This window comes from Tasmannia lanceolata, unplaced genomic scaffold (genome assembly GCF_043159265.1).
Source record: "Tasmannia lanceolata isolate RefF3 unplaced genomic scaffold, GAP_Taslan_0.1 ptg000020l, whole genome shotgun sequence".
In the NCBI taxonomy this organism is placed as follows: Eukaryota; Viridiplantae; Streptophyta; class Magnoliopsida; order Canellales; family Winteraceae; genus Tasmannia; species Tasmannia lanceolata.
The window spans coordinates 7377844-7397139 of record NW_027518697.1 but is presented as its reverse complement, the minus strand read 5'-3'; the positions used below and the strand labels follow the sequence as shown (position 1 = coordinate 7397139).

Below are 19296 nucleotides of genomic sequence, written 5' to 3'. Positions count from 1 at the left end.
AAGACTAGAGCCGAAATACTTACCTGATGACCAATTTTTAGATTTCAAGATACCCAGGAACTTTACTAGAATTCAGCCATGAATATATCAGAAATCCAAGTGAGATTCAACAAACTATTAAGTCATAGAAGCCTTCAATCGTATAAGGATTCCATGTACCCTCGACATCATCTTCTTTTGCTAAATCTACGGGATCAAACGGCTCGATGTATTGGTTGTTATCTTGCCCTTCAAATTGATCAACTTGTTCCTCATCGATGGCCAAGGTAAGGTGTGGGCAACGAGACAGTATATGACCCTTACCATGGAAGTTTAAGCACTTTGGACCTGATTGGGATTGATGTGAATTAGTAGGCACGGGTACCCTATTCTTACTGGTGCTAACTGCCTGACTAGGGTTGTTATTACCTTTGGAGACACTGTTGTTGCTCCTAGAGGCAACTGGACCTGTCTGATTAACTCCACTCATTCATCTTTTGAGATGAATTGAATTAGGGAAATGATATTTCCCCCCCTCTGATGGATAAAATCAATCCCCCCCCCAAAATGTTATTCGTTAAGTTTTAAAGGGGTGAATTTATCCTCAAGCAGTGAACCATTCTCACAGAAACCATTGGGGGGGCGATCATTTCCCAAGTATATTTATAACACTACGAATCTCCTTATGACTTTTTCAATTATTTTGTTGTAGATACATCAAATTTTCAGCATCTCGGTTATCATTGCTAGCCACATTTAGTGTGTTTGTTATAAATTTTGGCTGTGGTTAGAAGCAAGGTTTGAAATTTCGGTTTCGGTTGCAGCCCCAGCTGAAAACGGAAAATTCGGTAAAAAACATATAATTTCGGCTAAAATGTTTAAATTTCGGTCAAAATTTGAAACCATGGTTAGAAGATTCTGACTCACCTAAGATGTTACAGAACCATCACTTAAACAATGATTTCAGTATTTGTCTCATGTTACAGTGAAACTATTCAATGTTGTGGCCTTCCTTTCTTCACACTGACTTACATAGAGTCCCTCTCTTATATCCTAATACTTGCCCTACAGTTTTATAGATGATCTAAATCTCTCTTATATCCTAATACTTGCCCCACAATTCTATAGATGATCTTGTCGAAATGATTTGTGTAGTGGTTCTGTTATTCAACTAGTTTATTTCCATTCCCTTCTACTTTAATGTTTATACAACAGTTAATTATGGAGTACAATGTAACGTAGTTTATTTTCCCAGTCTGGTCTGATGTGGGTCTTTTCGCAGCCAACACTCCACTTCTTCCAAAATAGGATTCTGAAGTGTTCAGTGCTAACCTTGCACGCCTGAGGGACACCATGGAAAATCTTTACTAGTTGTAAATCAGTCAGTTTTAACATGTTTCTAACAATGTCTCTAAAAACTTAATCAATTCACCTGCAAGATATAACTGTTTTATTTCCAGAAACATATACATTACACAATTCTGAAGTACCTATGCGACATAAACTGTAGGACTAAAATCTGGGTCTGTTTCTATTTTGCAGGCAGGACTAAACCAAGGAGTTTGGGGGAAGAAAGCTGATTGGCATGTTTAATTTTCTATATTGTAATGAAGGCAAAGGACAATTATTGTGGGACAGCAGTTGAGGACAGGTAGTGTGTTCCTCTGGGCCCAACTGACCAGGTGCAGCCTTAACAAAATTTTCAGCCCCTTTAGGGTACCCTTTCTGTCCTCCATCTTGGTCATTATGTCTTTGGTTGACTCAATGATCTTTTCAAACTTTTTTTTTTGTTAGGTATCTTTTCAAAGTTCAGTCAATACAATCTCAACTTGGCAATGCGTTCAATAATTTATAGAGGTCAGATGCAGTCAGGGCTTTTTTGAAACTACTTTGTATTTCTTCTACCATGTTCTTATTCATGTTAACATTCTGTCGTTAATAAACAAAGCCAACATTTATCTGATTGATTTTATTTGCCCTGTTCGTTTTGGATTCTGAGAACCGAAACTAATTAGTGGACTCAAAATTAAACGTAAATTTGGGTTAAAAAACTGATTATTGGACTCAAAATTAAACATAAATTTGGGTCCTGTTAGTTTTGGATTCTGAGAACCGATTTAGTCAAACACTGATTAGTGGACTCAAAATTAAACGTAAATTTGGGTACAAAATTGATTAGTGGGCTACAAAATAAACATAAATTTGGGTCCAATAATCAGTTTGGTCTCACAATTGGTTCTCAAAATCCAAAACAAACAGGGCCCAAGTCTTTTCAGAGGAAGCAGAGAAATCAAGGGAAGTCATTTAGGTCTAATGTTAATGTAACAATTTCATTATGTAGAGAATTTGAACATGCCAGAAAGGAAATATATGCAGCATGTGCCATGGGGCCTCTAAAAGGAAGAGGAGTCAATTCAGATTTCAGAATGGCCTTGTGAAATTTGTGGGCTATTTGAAAAGGCCTCTCTGTTGAAGGAGGGAAAGTTGTACATGTGAACCCCCTGGTTAGCATGTGATTCTCTTCTTTTTCTGCTCTGTGGTGGGTGTTCCTGTTTGGCAGACTGGAAGTTTAGATTCTCGAAATCCTAATTGAGGGGTGGAGAGCTTCTGCCAGAATTGATATTTGGATGCTGACTGCTATTACCAGCTTACTGCAAATCCTTTCTTCCTCATTTTTTCCTTTGGATGGAAATATTGTAACTCGGCATTTGGTAAATAAAGAACCTGGGTCTGCCATTATCAAAATACGGCAGTGTGGATATCAGTAAATTTGTTACTTGACCGTGGTTTTAAATTTCGGTTTCGGTATGCGTTTCGGCCCTTACCGAAACTGAAGTTTCAGCCGAAATCCGGTACACTATTAAAAAATAATATTTATTTAGGAAAATGTTATCAGCACTACTGTATTTTGATGAGGGCACTTCTCACTTTATTAAAAGTACGGTACGGCCTGCACCATAGGATGATCCAAACCGTCCATTAGATGGGCCACAGCCTAAATAGGTTGTGCCCCGAAAATTATTTCCATAGGTTAATCGCAACCCTCCGATCTATAAAGGGTTAGGATCAACACTCTAACATTCAGATCGGAGGGTTAGGATCAACCTATGGAAATGATTTTTAGGGCACAACCTATTTAGGCTGTGGCCCATCTAATGGACGGTTTGGATCATCCTGTGGTGAGGGCCATACCATACTTTTAATAAAGTGAGGAGTGCCCTCATCAAAATACAGTGGTGCTGATAACATTTCCCTTTATTTAATACCAAATTTCGGCCAGAATTTTGGGAAAAATTATATAATTAAAAAAATCGAGATTTTTGGGTTGAATTTCCTTAAATTTTGGTCAAAATTTCGGCTCAAATCCGGTACCATTTTGGTTATTGCCAATTTCAGTTTCTGTGCCGGCCGAAATCTGAATTTCAGTCGAAATTTAAAACCATGTATTTTACAACCTGTTATTCTTAAGACAGAGATTTAAAACAGATTTTTCTATATAATTAAGTCTCCATGGACCTTCTACATAGGGGAGTGATAAATCGACCCCCATATATCTTAAATCGACCCCTGCATGTCTATCTCTCTCTCCAGAAAGAGGAGAGAGAGACACAGGGGGTCGATTTTTCACTGCCCAAAATAAATAGTTTGGATCATCGAGCAAGTTGCCCCTACTTGTACTTCTGTTGGCTCATATTTTTCCTTGGAAAAAATATGTGCATCCTGTATGTCAAAGATCATGCCATTCAATCAACTTCCAAATTCATTGTTTTATTAATTTAGAATGTCACGATAACATGTACAGTATATTTAAAAAAATTTCTAGTCTAAACCATGCAATCAATATAGAATTCAAGGAGGACTAAGAACATACTTTGATTGGCCATGGCCGATGATGATCGATTTGGGTAGGATCTTCTATTGCTTCTGTGGATGATTTGATCTCTTTATTTACAGTAAAATAATTGTCTGTGTTCTGCTCACGAAAGAACTCTATCTATTTAATTTACTGCAAATCTTCAAATAGTTAATTTAGGACAACACTAAAATATTCATGTCTAATTACGATAAGATGCACTAATTACCCTTATACCTGTTATTGATTACATTGTCAATAGGTAAATTCAGCAATTTCACACAATCTTACTCTTCAATCCAGATTGTCGATCTTATATCAATGGTTGCCTACATAAGATCTTACATATCCATCATATATAAGAGACCCGGTAAGAAATTATAAGAAATTGCGCAAAAGGCGAAATTCCACATTGGCAACTCAACTCAACTCAACTCAACTAAGCCTTTGTCCCAAACTAGTTGGGGTCGGCTAAGTTATTTGATTAGCGTAAATTTTGGGTGACTAGAGATACATGGTGAACAATCTAAGTCGCCTACTATTTAAATAGTGGGAGTGCTATATTAACTGTACGAAGGAATGTGTCCCCGTCCATGAAAAATAAGTTAATCGTAGATTGAACAATTGAATTGGAAAAATTAGGCCCTGTTCGTTTTGGGTTTTGAGAACTGATTTTTAGTCCACAACTGATTATTGATCTCAAAATCATGTTTAATGTCGAGTCATCAGTTTAGGACTTAAAATCAATTCTGAAAAGGCGTTGGTAGATTTCATTAAAAAAAAAAAAACAAGGATATTTAATTCAAGAAAAATAAAAAAAAAATCGATTGAGAGCAGTTATACCGGTTTAGATTAAGCTAATGGCGTGCATAGTTTACATATCCATTACATGTTTTGATAATTGCACTTACTCATCTTGTTTTTTTATTATTTAAACAGATATCAAAAGTTAGAAGAATGCTAAACTCAGGGGCACCCTTTAAAAAAAGGGCGCGCCCTTCATTTTAGCATACCTTGCATTTCCCAAAAAGCTCTCACAAGCCAATTAAAAATCACAAAACAAGATGAATTTGTGCAATGATCAGAACATGGTAGTGTCAACATCAGTAGCCTTATCTTATAGTTATTGTAGAATTCCAGAAAAGAAAGAATGGTAAAGGGATATCCTTACTCGTGGATTTTATGATGTCACTCACAACTCACAACCACACTTGCACTCTTTCAATTTAGTTATAAAAAGTCTATAATAATCTTCAATAAGGTGAGGGGGAGTGTCATTATCAGAGAGAGAGAGAGAGAGAGAGGATCACTATTCACTATTCACTGGTCAAAGCAAATCCCTGTGAAAGAGACTTGAATTAGCCAATCTTGTGTCCTTATGCAAGAAGAGGACACAAGGAGTGATAGAAACGTCAATTTATGAAGATCCATTGAAAACAGACCGAGATTTCCCTCTGTTTTTCCAAACCCAATTGCAAAGAAATAGCAAAAGAAAAAGAAAAAAACACTGTCTTTTCATCATACTCACATAAATAAATGCATGTAGAAAGGCAGACACGCCGACGTACATCAATAACTCAGTAATAATAGTAATTTCAAAAGAGCTTTCATTTTCAAACACAACGGTCAAAAAGTAGGGGAGCAAACAAGAAGCCGCCAAATGTAAATGAGATATGTCATGTGAAGTGGAAAAGCTGACATGGGTTGATAGGGATGGATGGTACTTCCACGTCAGATTCTGGTTCTTATATGCTTTGAATTTAAGGGCATATATCAATCATTGGGGAACTTACAAAAACTAAGTTATGGCCCCCACCTCCTGAATTTTCAAGTTGTATATGGGTAAGGAGAAACTACTAAGGTCATGTTTGGCCACAGCAAAAAAAAAATTCCATGGAATATTAGTGGGGCTAGTTGTGAGCATGGTTTTAAATTTCACCCGAAATCCGAAATTTCGGAATATCAGTGTGGCTAGTTGTGAGCATGGTTTTAAATTTCGGCCAAAATCTAAAATTTTGGATTTCAGTCAAATCCGAAACTGAAAAGTACCGAAACTGAAATTCAATTACAGGTGAAATTTCAGTAATTTCGGCTCAAAAAATTGAAATTTCGGGACTTTCTACCGAATTTTGGCCAAAATTTCGGTTCATGCCGGTACCAAAATCGAAATTTAATACCATGGTTGTGAGAGATGGGTGGGAGAGGGAGAGACATGAGAGCGTGAGAGTGAGGGAGCATGAAAAGCTAATAAAAATCCAGAGAACCGAAAACCAATTTTAAATGGGCAGGGATGGCTTGGGGCTTCTGCTTGGCATTTATGTGCCACATCAGCAAAATTCCTTGTTTTGTTACTAATATAGCATTGAGATCCTTGGAGACTAACCTTGGGATGACTTCTGGTTAATCATTACTAATATAGCTGCTGATGTGTCACACTTGTCTATTCCCTATTACATCCAAGCCAACAATTACAAAAAAAAATGTTTTTTGCTTGGATTTCTTGGGAATAATGTCTTTTCTTTCTTTCTTTCTCTCTTCAATGAGACTCCTACCACTACTCTTTGAGGTTCACAACCAAACACTACTTACCACTATTCTAAGAGTTGAGCTCTTGGTTGATGTACCACAATTTCTTAGTATTTCTAATACTTGGGAATTATTATTATTTGTTTAGGAGCCTTGTTTTTTGTTTAGAAGTTGAGAGTTTCCTTAGAAAATCATATCGCTCATAGAAGTTGTATTATGAGTAGCATATTAGTTTGAGTAGATTAGGGAGAAGGAACAATGAGAATCTATAACGAGGCGCCGATATCTGTGGAGAGATCTTTCGTTGAATAAACTAATTTAGTTGACGATGACCTTCGCCTTCTTTTCGCACACTTCCGCCCATCATATATGAATCCAATGCTTGTCTCTTGTTGACTATTTGCACCACTACTCACGGCCGAAGAAGAGCGAGAGGGACGCACAAACGAAAGGAAAAAGGGCGACTTCATAAAAGGTTTTCAACTAATAAAAAGGCGGAGGTTCTTTTTCAAAGGCGGAATCAAACAGCTTGCTTTACAACCGAGCCCCTAAGCTATCCTAGTTTTTTTTTTTTATGCCATCTCTACTCCTAATATTCAATTCTTCCCACTCCTTAGCTCCTAACTCACAGTTATGGTTGCCAAACAGGGCCCTTCTTAAAAAGGGGAGCGTGCATGTACTGCAGGGGGAGTGAAAATATCATCACCCTTTCTATTCATTCTTTTTAGAGGAATGATAGATACAAGGGAGCCCTTGCATAAAGAGCCGCAGAAAGGCTCTTGATTGGATCCACGTCATGAAACGTAACTGATTTTGCATTTTCAACTGCTTTTAAAATGTAACTGAAAATGACGTGGATCCAATGAAGTGTGCTTCTGCGGCTCTTTATGCAAGGGCTCCCTCGTATCTATCATTGCTCTTCTTTTTATATTCGTCATTAGAGTTGCAACAGGGTCGGGTTTTTCAAAACCCTAGCCCAACCCTGGATCCCATTATCTCGGCCCTGACCCACCCTGACCTTGAGTCAGGGCCGAAAAACCTCAACTCATTGCCCACCCTACAGGGCTCAGTGCTGACCCTGGCCCGCCCTGATTGGCCCTGATTGGGCAGGGCCGGCCCGGCCCTAATTGACCCTAGTGTAAATACCTGTTAAGAGCAAGGTTTAAATTTTTGGTTTCGGTACCGGTTTCGGACCTTGAAATTTTGGTCAAAATCTGGTACAAAACCCTAAACTAATATTTTATTCAACCGAAATTTCGGTGAAATATTAAATTAATATTAAAAAAACAGATATTTTGGGGCAAATTTCGGAAATTCTGAAATTTCGGCCGAAATAAATGACCGTTTCGGTGTCAGTCACTTCGGTCCAAAATTTCGGATTTCAGTCGAAATTTAAAACCATGGTCAAGAGTGCCAAAAATAGAGCAACCACGTATCATATAGAACAAAATGATCAATAAACAAAGAAAGGGGACAAAATAAGACAATATGAATTCAACAACATGACAGGCAACAGAGACAATTAATAATAATAATCTAAAAAAACATCAATCCAAGATAATAGAAAACATTAGCAAAAGAAACATGCACATATGGTTCAATTCTATAATAGAAAACTTACGGTCGGGCCGGGTAAGGGTACCCGAGGCATTAACCTAGAACCCGACCCGACCTGGGTCAAGGTCTAAAAAAATGAACCCTGACCCGCTCTCAGGGTTGGAAAATCTAACCAGGGCTGACAGGGCCAAACTTGCACCCCTATTCGTCATTATGCCTGACTTCTTTTCTTTCTTTCTTGTTTCTTGGTCCAACCATTATGGATAATGAGGTTTGCCATATTTGGTCAAGAATTTTGCTTAAAAATAACTTTAACATGTGTAGTAAGTGAGTAAGCATAAACATCATTAAGAAATTAGCAAGGATGTTCTTTCTAGTAAATTTAGAGAGAGAGAGAGAGATGTTCTTTTGATAAACACTTACACCCATAAATTCAGGCTTTGTCGTAGTTGGTTGGGTCTTTCTTCTAACCAATAGGACAAACCTAAGTGGGTGCCATGAGTAATTTTAACGGTGTCTAAAATGACTGTACAGGAAGTCACTTTTAATAAAAGACAATTTTGGGATCCTATGAGGCCAGTAGGGATCGTTGCCCAAACATAGTGTCACAAAATCTGATGGAACATCCTCGATCCGAATGGAGGGCACAATGTATGAAAATACTCTCCATATTTCGTTCATATATGTCTATTTTTAGGGGTATTTTCATCATATTTAAAAACCTAATAAAAATCACAAACAGCATTTTTTTTCCGGATCTTATTTTCTGTTGGAGCAAGCAGTTGAAAACAATGGATCTAACTAAGAAAAGCAATGCAGAAATATAAAATTTTACTGACTTGAATGAAGGATGATAAGCAATATGGATTGCGATACTACCGTACGTCCTCGAATACCCACCTTAAAGTGTTATTCGGCCCAACTCCAGTGCAAGAATCACACGATCGAACCACCTCCAGAAACAGCAGAAGAATAAATTGTTGTAATGCACCGCTCAACAATCCGATCAGGCAAGCTCTCTAATGAATCACACTTTCTATTATCTTTAGAGGCTCTAGAGTAGTTTCATTTCTTGGTGTCTCTGGATGCTAGAATGATGGCTCTATTTATAAAGTTCAAGTAGCAACCCAAAAGACACCCATTAAAGGTGATCATTAATGGATTCATGTATTTATAGGTGAGTCTTCTAAGAGTCATACATGAATCCTTAATCATAAAGGTCATGCATGAATCTCTAGATGACTCTCCATAAATTCCAAGTTCTTAAGAGCCATGCATTTCCATGTCATTAAGAGTCATGCATGAATCTCCACATTCATTGAAACTTCTAATATTTAATGTTTCAATAAATATAGAGCCATACATGAATCCTAATCCAAAGAATCTTCATCATTAGATACATGTTCAAGGTTTAATAGAATATTTGAAACTCATTTATTGGAACAAAATCCAACATTTTCCTTCACTTCTTTTATCCTTTTATTATTTTTTGCATGGTTGTGTTCTTAAACACCAAAAAGGGCATAACAGAAAGCTGGCCACCTCGAAGAAGGGTAATCTTCACCAACAAAGAAAGGTAGACTTTGGAAGAAGGGATTAGACAAATTTGGAAATTAAAGAAGGAAAGCAGTGCAAATTCTATACCAGAGGGAAAAAGTTGAAAGGAAGAAAGATCACCATCTCCTTATCTCCTTATAAGAGTCCCTCTCATGGAAAGAGACAGCACTCTCCCAAAGTCTTCTTCAAACAACACGTACATTGGAACCTGCACTCTTAGATTTTTGCCAACTACAACTTAGATACTTCAATAAATGATATAAATCTTCTTCCTTTACTTGTTCAATTAATCTTTTGAACAACCCACTTTCCTCATTTGGAAAAGGAAAAATAAAAAAACAAAAAAAAAGGGATAAATGGGTTAGTTTTGTTTCTAACGGGCAATGACATTTAATTAAAAAATCTGGTTCAATTACTTTTGAACAACCCAGTTTATTCAAGTTAGACTTCTTTTAGGGAACACCAAAAGAGAAGAGAAAATAATTCAAATAGTTGGGACCGTGGGACCATCCATATTGTGGGGCCTTATCATGGCTTAGACAATCCTAGCCGTCTAACCAATGGATCCCGATAGCTAAATTGAAATTTCAAATATACGTGTCACATAAGAGGACCCACTATGTGGACCTTTCGGATGATATCAGTAGATTTAGAAAACTATTAGGGGCCATTTAGATACACATATTGTAGAATCCAGGTTTTTAGTTTGAAAACAGTGTAAAAGAGGGTTCATGATCAAGAAGCTGTATGCTGTCCTGACAGCATTTCTTGGGTTTTAAGTGAGAAATTCAGGTTTTAAAGATCTCTCCCGCATTTTGAGAATTCTAAAACCTAGGAATATGAGAGGATTTGCTACTCTCTTGATGTCGGAAAGAAGGGCGAGAAGTCGAAAACAAGTTAAAAACGACGGCTGATCCGCTTCTTCTAGTGTCTCTTAGCTACAATATTGAAGAAATCCCGGATTCTAAAACCCGAGTATCCAAACGGCCCCTTAGTATTTGAAGGTGGTGAGACAAAAGTAGAAGAGTTGATGGGAAAAGAAAACCTGTTCCACACAAGTAAGTGTTGAATGATTAAATAAGGGAGATGATATTTTCCTCCCTTATAACATGAACAATGGGCAACTTTAATGCTTTTTGACGTCAAACCACGTTAAAAGGGGGCGAATGTGTACTGCAGAGGGGTGAAAATATCATCTCCCTTAAATAACACCAACTCGATCAACTTAAACTTTTTGCAAGGCCCCCTTGAGTTTAGCAGAGGTGCCCCATTGGATCCATCTCACAAACAAGAGAGTGATGAATGCCAAATTAAATGAGTGATAATTGCACCTGGGTTTTTCCAAAGGCGCCTTTCACTTTAGCATTCCTCACACTGTAATAGTATCATTAAAGGACAATAATCGAGTTTTGCACATGTGAATGTGAAAAACCTAGAAAGGAGGTGATAAAGACATGAAGCCATTAACGAGGCTGCTGTTGGGCATTGATGTCCTCTACACAGAAAATGGACCTAACTAATAAAATAGTGAAGCAGAATATATACTAAACCGTCATTGGTTGTACTATTTTGTCAAAGTGAATGAAGTTGAGCGCCCCAAAAGGAAATGAGGTTTCTGCGAGTTACAAAGAAAAAAGAAAAAAATGCAGTGTCCTTTTCAGCTGCACCCCACCTTGTAGTTTTACACTTCCTCGAACTCCTTCACTCTTGAAGGGCGAGAACCACTGGGTAGCCTGGGCCCACCCACCCCTCTTCATTCATGGCTCCCATGTCTCAATGACCATGCAATCGAGGTCCAACCCAATGCCACGTGTCATGTTTCCCACCTGGCAAATTGTAAGCGTGCCATGTAGGAAAATGAATTTTGGGCTAAAAATAAAAATAAAAATGACGTGTGATATTGTGATCCACCTGGTCAAAAAACCACATGGCTTAAAGGCCATGTGGTCAGATAGTGATATCCGGTTACAACAGTGGTGGGTACTAACGTGCGCCTTGGACTCTTTGTTTGTTTTCAAGTGTCACGTGAAGAGCTCACATGATGTATAAAAGTTAAGAACTTTGTAAGAAATATAATCTTTGCTCGAAAAACATGTAGAGAGAAAAAATAAAGAATGGAGGGTATTTTTGGGTAACCGTTGGATGAAGTACACATCACCATGTGGTGCTATTTAGCATTACTACCGTAACGTAACGTGGCTGAGGGCCTGAGGCTATCCTGCACCGTACTGCACGTCAAGCATATGATTTGCCACTGTATGCATGCCCTTAAATAGATGAGTATCTATTCTTCATAGATATTTTGGAGATGCTTTTCTTTTCGGGAGCTGATAAATTCGCACCCTCTGTAGGATTATTCGCACCACTTTTACGTGAGTTGATGTTAAAAAGGTTACATGTCTCTCCACGTTACCCTCCTTTTTTACGCTGTTTGACGTCAATTTACATTGAGCGGTGCAAATTATCCCACAGGGGGTTGCGAATTCATCATCTCCTTTTTCTTAAATAGAAGTGTTGATATCAGCTCAACCATGTTTTAATATTTCCACAAACCCAGCTTGTCTTTCCTTTTTTCATCGGCTCGTGAGTCATTTTGATTTTATATGGTGGCCGGCCTTGTGAAAACAAGGGCGCGAGAGAGAACACCCACCCTTGATTTCTGATCCAGCAAAAGCCTCATTTTTGGACTTTTTGTTGGATAAAAGATCGAGAGTGGGAGTTTTCTCTCTCTCCGCCCTTGTTTCCTCACAGTCAGCCACCATATAATTTCTCCCTTTTTACACCACTTTAAGGGAAATGATAAATTCAGCCCCTTTTCTTTACATGGGACAGCCACTTATCCAACGTCAGAGCAGGCTGTTCCGAGTAAAAAAAAAGGGGTGGATATATCACTTCCTCTCTTTAAATACCCAAGGAAAAGATGGCTCAGCGAAAGAAACAAAATATGGTTGTATATAGTAATCGATAACTTAGGAAAGTGTTGCTTTCTGAAAATTTGAAAGGCAATTTTGCACGCCGTATCTAAGAGACTAAGACAGACAGACATTAATGGTTTTTCACATGCAGGTTGAAGTAATTAAGAAAACCTCCAAGAAATGAGATGGGTCCCATCAATTCCTGCACAAGAATAGTTCGTCAGATAATAGGATGCATGCATGCATGCATATATATATATATATCTACTAGTTATCCACCACAGAGACGAGGATGGGTGACTAAAAATAAGCTTTCATTAACCAAATCCTTCACCATTGAGCAAGGCCAGTTAAATATGAAATAATTTCAGAACTACCAATCACAAGAAAAGAACTATTTTGCCCTTTCAGAAGCAATTTTATAGTAGAAGACAAAATCAGCAGGGGCAAAAAATGCTGGAAAAGGGTGGAAATATCATTTCCCTCATATTACTGAAAAGAAAAATAGAAGCAAATCTCTCTCTCTCTCTCTCAACACACCAAAATAATCTGAATTCAGTATCAAATACCCAACATATTGAGGAAAGACAGCAATTGAACAAAAAAGAACATTATAGAGACAGTTGAGTATAGAAAAAACACATCTGAATTTATTATATTGTATCAAATATATATCTATGATAATATATTTATGGGCATTCCATTTACTAGGATACAAAATTGGTAGCCCAAAGAGCCTTGAATAGGGTCAATAGCCACCGTATGAGTAAAGGAACAGCCCTGCGCGCCCATAGGAAATTCCATAAATAACCCTGCAATAACACCAACAACAACAAAAAAGGACTAGGGTATTCCTCTATTACCTCTACAGTAATATAACTTAATAAAAACCAAAGGACAATAACAGTTTAATAGCTAAGTTTATTAGAGTTTGTATGCTCTTATAAATATTTCTTCCTTTAATCTTTCATCCTCTTTCTTGTCTAAGAAAGGGGAGACCTATGAGGAAGCCCCTTTCTCCTGCTCAAAGGGCACATTATCTGAGAGAGAAAGCCACTCCCATTCTTCACCACATCAGAATCCTCAGAAACATCAGAATTGGCCCTGCTGCTAGAGCATGAGTAGCCCTTGTTGAACTCTAATGAATCCTCCAAGATGGAGTTTGGTGTGATCTGAGCATCATCGTCTATAAGATCAGACCCGTCCACCCGAAGCCCCTCGAATTGCGAAACTGCAAAGTCGGATTCATCGAACTTGCATAAAATGCTTGATAGATCTTCTTGTGACACGAAATAATCTACCTGCATTTTCTTTTTCAGTTTTTTAGTGTATTAAACTAATCAAAGATTATCACTAATAACGACAACCAAGTACGCAAAAATACTAATGAATTCAACCAAATGCAATAATAAGTTAAGGTCAGACAGAATCCAACACATAAATTGAGAATCGTGCAATATTTATAAACGGATATCAAATTCCTAAACAATGGTTAAGTTCATAACCATCAAATGCAAGCTAATAAAAATTATAGAAAGTCATTAACAGAATAGCAAAGAAAAAGAGAAATGATACCAGCACTCATTTGCTCTATAATGACACTTCTCTCCTGATTTACACTTGTCTAATTGGCAGTTAAAGACTTATAATTCTCAAAAAGCTATAAACAACCAATATTTAAAGACAGATTTTTCATTGAGCTTTTCTTGGGAGATTGCTACTAATTACTTGAATTCAGATGGAAAAAAAAAACACTTGTGAAGTGCCATTATCAAAGCAAGGGAGTGGCAACATCATTTCCCCAAAAAATAAATAAAAGGAAAGAACAGTAGTTTTTGACATATATCAGTTTTTCTTCTTCTCTTCTTATTCTTTTCCTGTTTATGATTGTCTGAAATGGGATGAGTGGGATTTCAAGAAAATTATCTATAACTAAACCATTTAAGTAAATCCTTAAGCTTTGGTTAAAGAGTGTAAGTGCTATTCTGATCTGCGTGATATTTTGGTGTGGGACACCATTTAAATCAAGGAAATGACCCATTGCATTGATTAATTAAAGAGTACCCAGTGTATTTTTTTTAGGGTTCTCTGAATTGGAACAGCATTTAAACCAGAAAAATAACCAAATGTATAGTGTATATACATTAAATAGTATGTGTATATCCACATCTCAACTATTCGATCATGATTACACACTGACCAGGTGGAGTACTCACCACCTACCATAGCACTGTCTGAACATGAATGGGTTGGGATGAACATATACACCAATTATTTGGAGCTATCGATGGTGTATTCACACATCCAATAATACACTAAGCTATGTTGCAAGGTACGGGTATGAGTGTCGAAATCTGGTATGGTATTCAGTACATAATCAGCTAACCTCAAAAAAAAGAAAAAGAAAAAAAGATTCACCAATATATTATAATCAATTCTAATGTTATATCTTTTACATGACATGAAAATGAGTGAAGTGAGGGACCTCGGGTGAGGGACCAAACTGAACAATCCCCGCTCACAAACTGTAGCTGGGGCGTCCCTCCCATCCCAGCCTCTGGGACACACCCACTTCGAATAACCAATGAAGGAAAAGCTTTACTTGGTTTTCTCCTGGTTACTAGCCACTATCCGACTCCCAGGTACTTGTCTAGCTATGATTCCAGTATTTTAGATCTACCAGTATTGTCCACACACGTGATCCGCAGTGAAGGCTAAGGATAATGATTCCAGTTTCCGCGGGAAATATGGCTATAATAGGTAATACATTGGGAATTTTAGTATGTTACGTAAATATAATGTTTTATTTCCATATAAAAAAACTTACTATTAAAATAGATAAAACTCAAAACATATGATATTTGTAAATTTGTTGTAGTAGTATTTAGTAAATAATAGATAAAATTGATCTAGAAGTGTCGCAGTGAATCCTAAGGTATTGGAATCTAACATGCTTCCAACATGGGTACGCTGCCAATTCAGAAGAATCAATGTAACATAGCCACTAAGCAATGGCTGTTGAGTATGGTGAATCTGACCTTGCAAGAGAGGGAGCAAAAATGGAATGGTTCTTGGAGAATCCTGTCACAAGTGAAGCACATGTTTGCTGAGCCTTTGGAAGGTCTTGATTGTGGCCTTTGCTTCAAGAACACCACTTTGGCATTGTTCACAGTGTAGGACTGCGATACATGGATTCAAATAAATAAAATATGACAAAAGCCTCCATCTATTTCATTAATAAAATTCTTTTTATTCGTATAATTCCCATACCTGGACAAATGAACAGTCAATTAGCTTCTTCAGATCTTGTAATCGAACCACGTCGTGATAAACATACCGCCTCACCTGTTACATGAAATAAAAATTCCAAATTACATATGGTTACAAGAAATATCCAATTTAAGAACTTAACAAGTGTATGCTAGCAAAAATTCTCCTACTTAGAAAGAAAAGTATAATATTGGCCTTGGCTCCTTGCATTGGTTCAGTGATCTTTTTTCTGAATGGTGAATAATTTTATTAAGAGACGAGGCAAAACACGAGGACTGAGGTTGTAAAAGTACAACAAAACTAAAAAAGGACGTAAAATTTGTTTTATTTTGTAAAATTCGTTTTATAAAGCTTGTTTTATGTTCATTTTTACAACATAAAACAAATTTTACGTCCATTTTTACGTCGAAAGAAACTGAAGCCTTAGGAATAAAGAGGAAGGAAATCAAAAAGCTCCAATTGATTCAATGCTCATTATCATTGAGGATACTAAGAGAAGCCCACATTTTCTTCTTCATGCATTTTTGAGGAATGATCCAGTGTAAAAGATTATACACTGAAACCTGGTGGATAGTCTATTAAGTGATGGGAAGAGGATTATCAGGGCCCAGCCAAGCAGGCCCCTAACTTGATGGATACCCAAATGGGCGACTGGTGGATACCCAAAAGTTCTGTGTATATAAAATTAACTACGAAAAATTGTTTTTTAATAATTTTGCATAATCAAGTCCCTCAAAAACAAGTTTAAAATTACGAAAGGTGCATAACGCAAGGATGGGAAAAATTGGACTGTCAACGGGGAGGATTCAGGCTGGATCCAGGTGTGTGTATGTAATTATCTTACTAGGATTTAGATTTGAATTTAGATTTCCAAAAAATTTCTTTCTTTTTTCAACCAAAAAAAACACACACCATCTAACTTTATGTCACTTGTGCTTAAGCTTTTGCTTACAATATCAAAATAAATATATAATTGTCTGCTTGGTTATGATGCCCAGCTTGTAAGGAAAGATATGTGGATATCTTTTCTCAAAATATTAACTTTTGCTTGAACCGTCCTTGCGGGTTTTTAAATCAGTGAATAATGACCTTAATTTTTGCCTTATGTCACTTTTTCTAGTTTTTTTCCAATAGTGATAGATTGTATTAATGAAGGGGCAAAACCCAATGACCGAGGGGGTCAAGTAAAATCACTCTTTCTAGTTTTCAATCTGAGAGGTCCCAAACCTCCTTTCTTTACTTCTTATTTTTCTGAATTGGAAAAAAAATAGAAGTAAAATTTCATTCAAAGAATTTCTAGTCAATTAAATCAAACAATACATAGTAACAACATTCTTTGGCCAATTTCTTACTCTAATTAACATTTCAACAAATACGAAACAATGCATAGAAAATTTTAAAACAAAGTCCCTCAATATGATAGCTATTTCATCATTAATAGATACACATAATTCTAAATTCCATCCCAAACATTTCGTTTCCGCCGAAATATTTCGATTTTGGCTGCGACAGAAAAACGACAAAAATTAAAAAAAGAAAAACCATTGACAGAATATTACTTAGATTTTGGTCGTGATTTCGACCAAATACGTATCGAATGGAAATAAATGTACCGAATATAATCGGGTCAGGTCATCCGAATCTTCGATCCTACGATCTTTCAAAACAAAATTTGTGTTAAAATTTTTGTCTAGATGGGCAACATCCAATTGATCCCAATGGGCCAGAAGCCCATTGACAACCCTAACAGGACTGTTCTCCAACGGAATAGAAATCCTTGGATAATCTGTTTCTGAGATTGGGTGGCCTGATTGTATAGTAAACCCAATCCATTAGAGCTGTTTCTCAAAGTGAAGGGAGGATAGTAAATCCAAGAATAAAGTAAACCCAGGTTTACTATTCCAATAGAGAACAATCCCATTGAGAACTCAAGCTAGACAAAGGGCTAAACAGGTAATTTCACTTTAAGCAAAAAGCCAAGTTATGTTTCCAAAAAGCATCGAAGCTTTCGCAGTAGAAAATCAGTAAAAAATTTACAGGAAAAACAAAGGAGAACGAAAGGACAGAGGGAAGTTAAAAAAAAAAAATCAAAAATATATATTAGAAAATTTCAGCTATCAATTATTATTCAATTCTTTCAAAATTAAAATAAGTGAGAACATGAAAGGGGGGAAAATAGATGAAAATATAGAACAGAAAGAGAATAAAAGATAAATACAAATCTAATAAAACACATAGCAGATAAATTCAAAAGTGAAAAAAAAAAAAGCAAAAATCACGCCAAAAAATCAGGAAACAAGAATCCACTGAACCAAAGTTGTCGATGGAAAAAATCAATAAAATCATAAAAGTAGCGGCAAAAGAACTATTTTTAGAAAAATCGAACCCATAAAAAGAACTTAGCTAAAAAGAAAGAAAGAAAAATTACATAAAATAACAGCAAAGTAAATCATAAAAAAAAATACAGAAATTCTACACGAAATTAAAGAAAACACAAATTCTCATAAAAAACAACGAATCACAAGACGAAATTAAAACAGAGAAAAAAGAGAAAAAAAAATCTTGAAAAATAAACACAATCTCCAAAATCAAAATAACCCAAGTAACATACAAATCTAACTTAGGCTTAAAAAAAGAATACTGCAAATTCTCACTAAAAACAAAGAATCATAAGAAAAAAAGAAGGAATGAATAGAATTAAACACCAAAAAACAAAGAACAAAACATTAAAAAAATGAACCCAAATCACCAAAATCAAAATAACAAATAACATAAAGAGGATTTAACCAAATTCTTAAAAAATGAACCCAAATCACCAAAATCAAAATAACAAACAACACACAAATGATTTAAACAAATTAAGGAGAAAAAAAGAAGAAGTAAGATTTAACCTGGATAAGAGGATGAGAACGATGAGAAGTAAGGCAATTTTGGCAGATGCTTTCACAACAATCCAAGCAAAAAATATTTTTCTCATTTTTCCTCCTTCTTTGGTGGGTCCCACACTCTGTAAAAAAAGTCTCTCCAACTAAACCTTCAAGCCATGATGGTTTCTCCATTTCCATCTCTGTTTTTTTCTCAAAAACACCCTCTTCACAGTCCAAAACCTAACAAACCCCACCTGTATTTATAAGACATGCAGTACAGCAGTAGCAACATTAAAAAAAAAAAAAGAATAAAAATAAATGAGGATTACTAAATAATAAGTAATTAAAAACAAAAAATAAGAAATGGGATTTACACATAAACATTCTGCAGAGAGAAGGACAGATGGATTTGGTGTAGTGGGTTTATGGCGGGAAAGACGACCCACTACCTATGTACTTTTTTTTTTTTTTCTCTGCAGAGAGACCAAGAAAAAATGAAAAAAAAAAAAAAAAAAATGTTTTTTCTCTTCTTCTTTTTAAATTTTCTTTTTTTTTACGCTTCTTTGCTTTTTTACTTTCTTGAAAAATGCTAGGTTTTTGTTTTTTTCCTAAAGAAGGAGTTTTTTAAAAAGGGCATGGAATTGTGTTAAATTACGGGACGTAGACAGAATTTGAAAATTTTCACCTCTGAGGAAAATGCCCTTGTAGTTGGATAGAATTACAGAGATTCCTTTTTTTTTATCGTTTACTTAATTTAGAAAAGCGTATTATT

The 19296-nt window shown here is 36.2% G+C and overlaps 1 protein-coding gene across 1 annotated transcript; it reads right to left on the bottom strand.

The window, feature by feature from the left end:
• Positions 1 to 13218: 13218 nt before the first annotated feature.
• On the bottom strand, positions 13219 to 19017 carry LOC143855174 (PLATZ transcription factor family protein). The gene is made up of 5 exons (XM_077365395.1): positions 18899 to 19017; positions 18549 to 18778; positions 15658 to 15732; positions 15426 to 15566; positions 13219 to 13688 (listed from the first exon to the last, which is right to left on the bottom strand). Exons 2-5 carry the CDS (start codon positions 18720 to 18722, stop codon positions 13371 to 13373), a joined length of 708 nt encoding a protein of 235 aa, XP_077221510.1. The 5' UTR covers positions 18723 to 18778; positions 18899 to 19017; the 3' UTR covers positions 13219 to 13370.
• Positions 19018 to 19296: the final 279 nt, after the last annotated feature.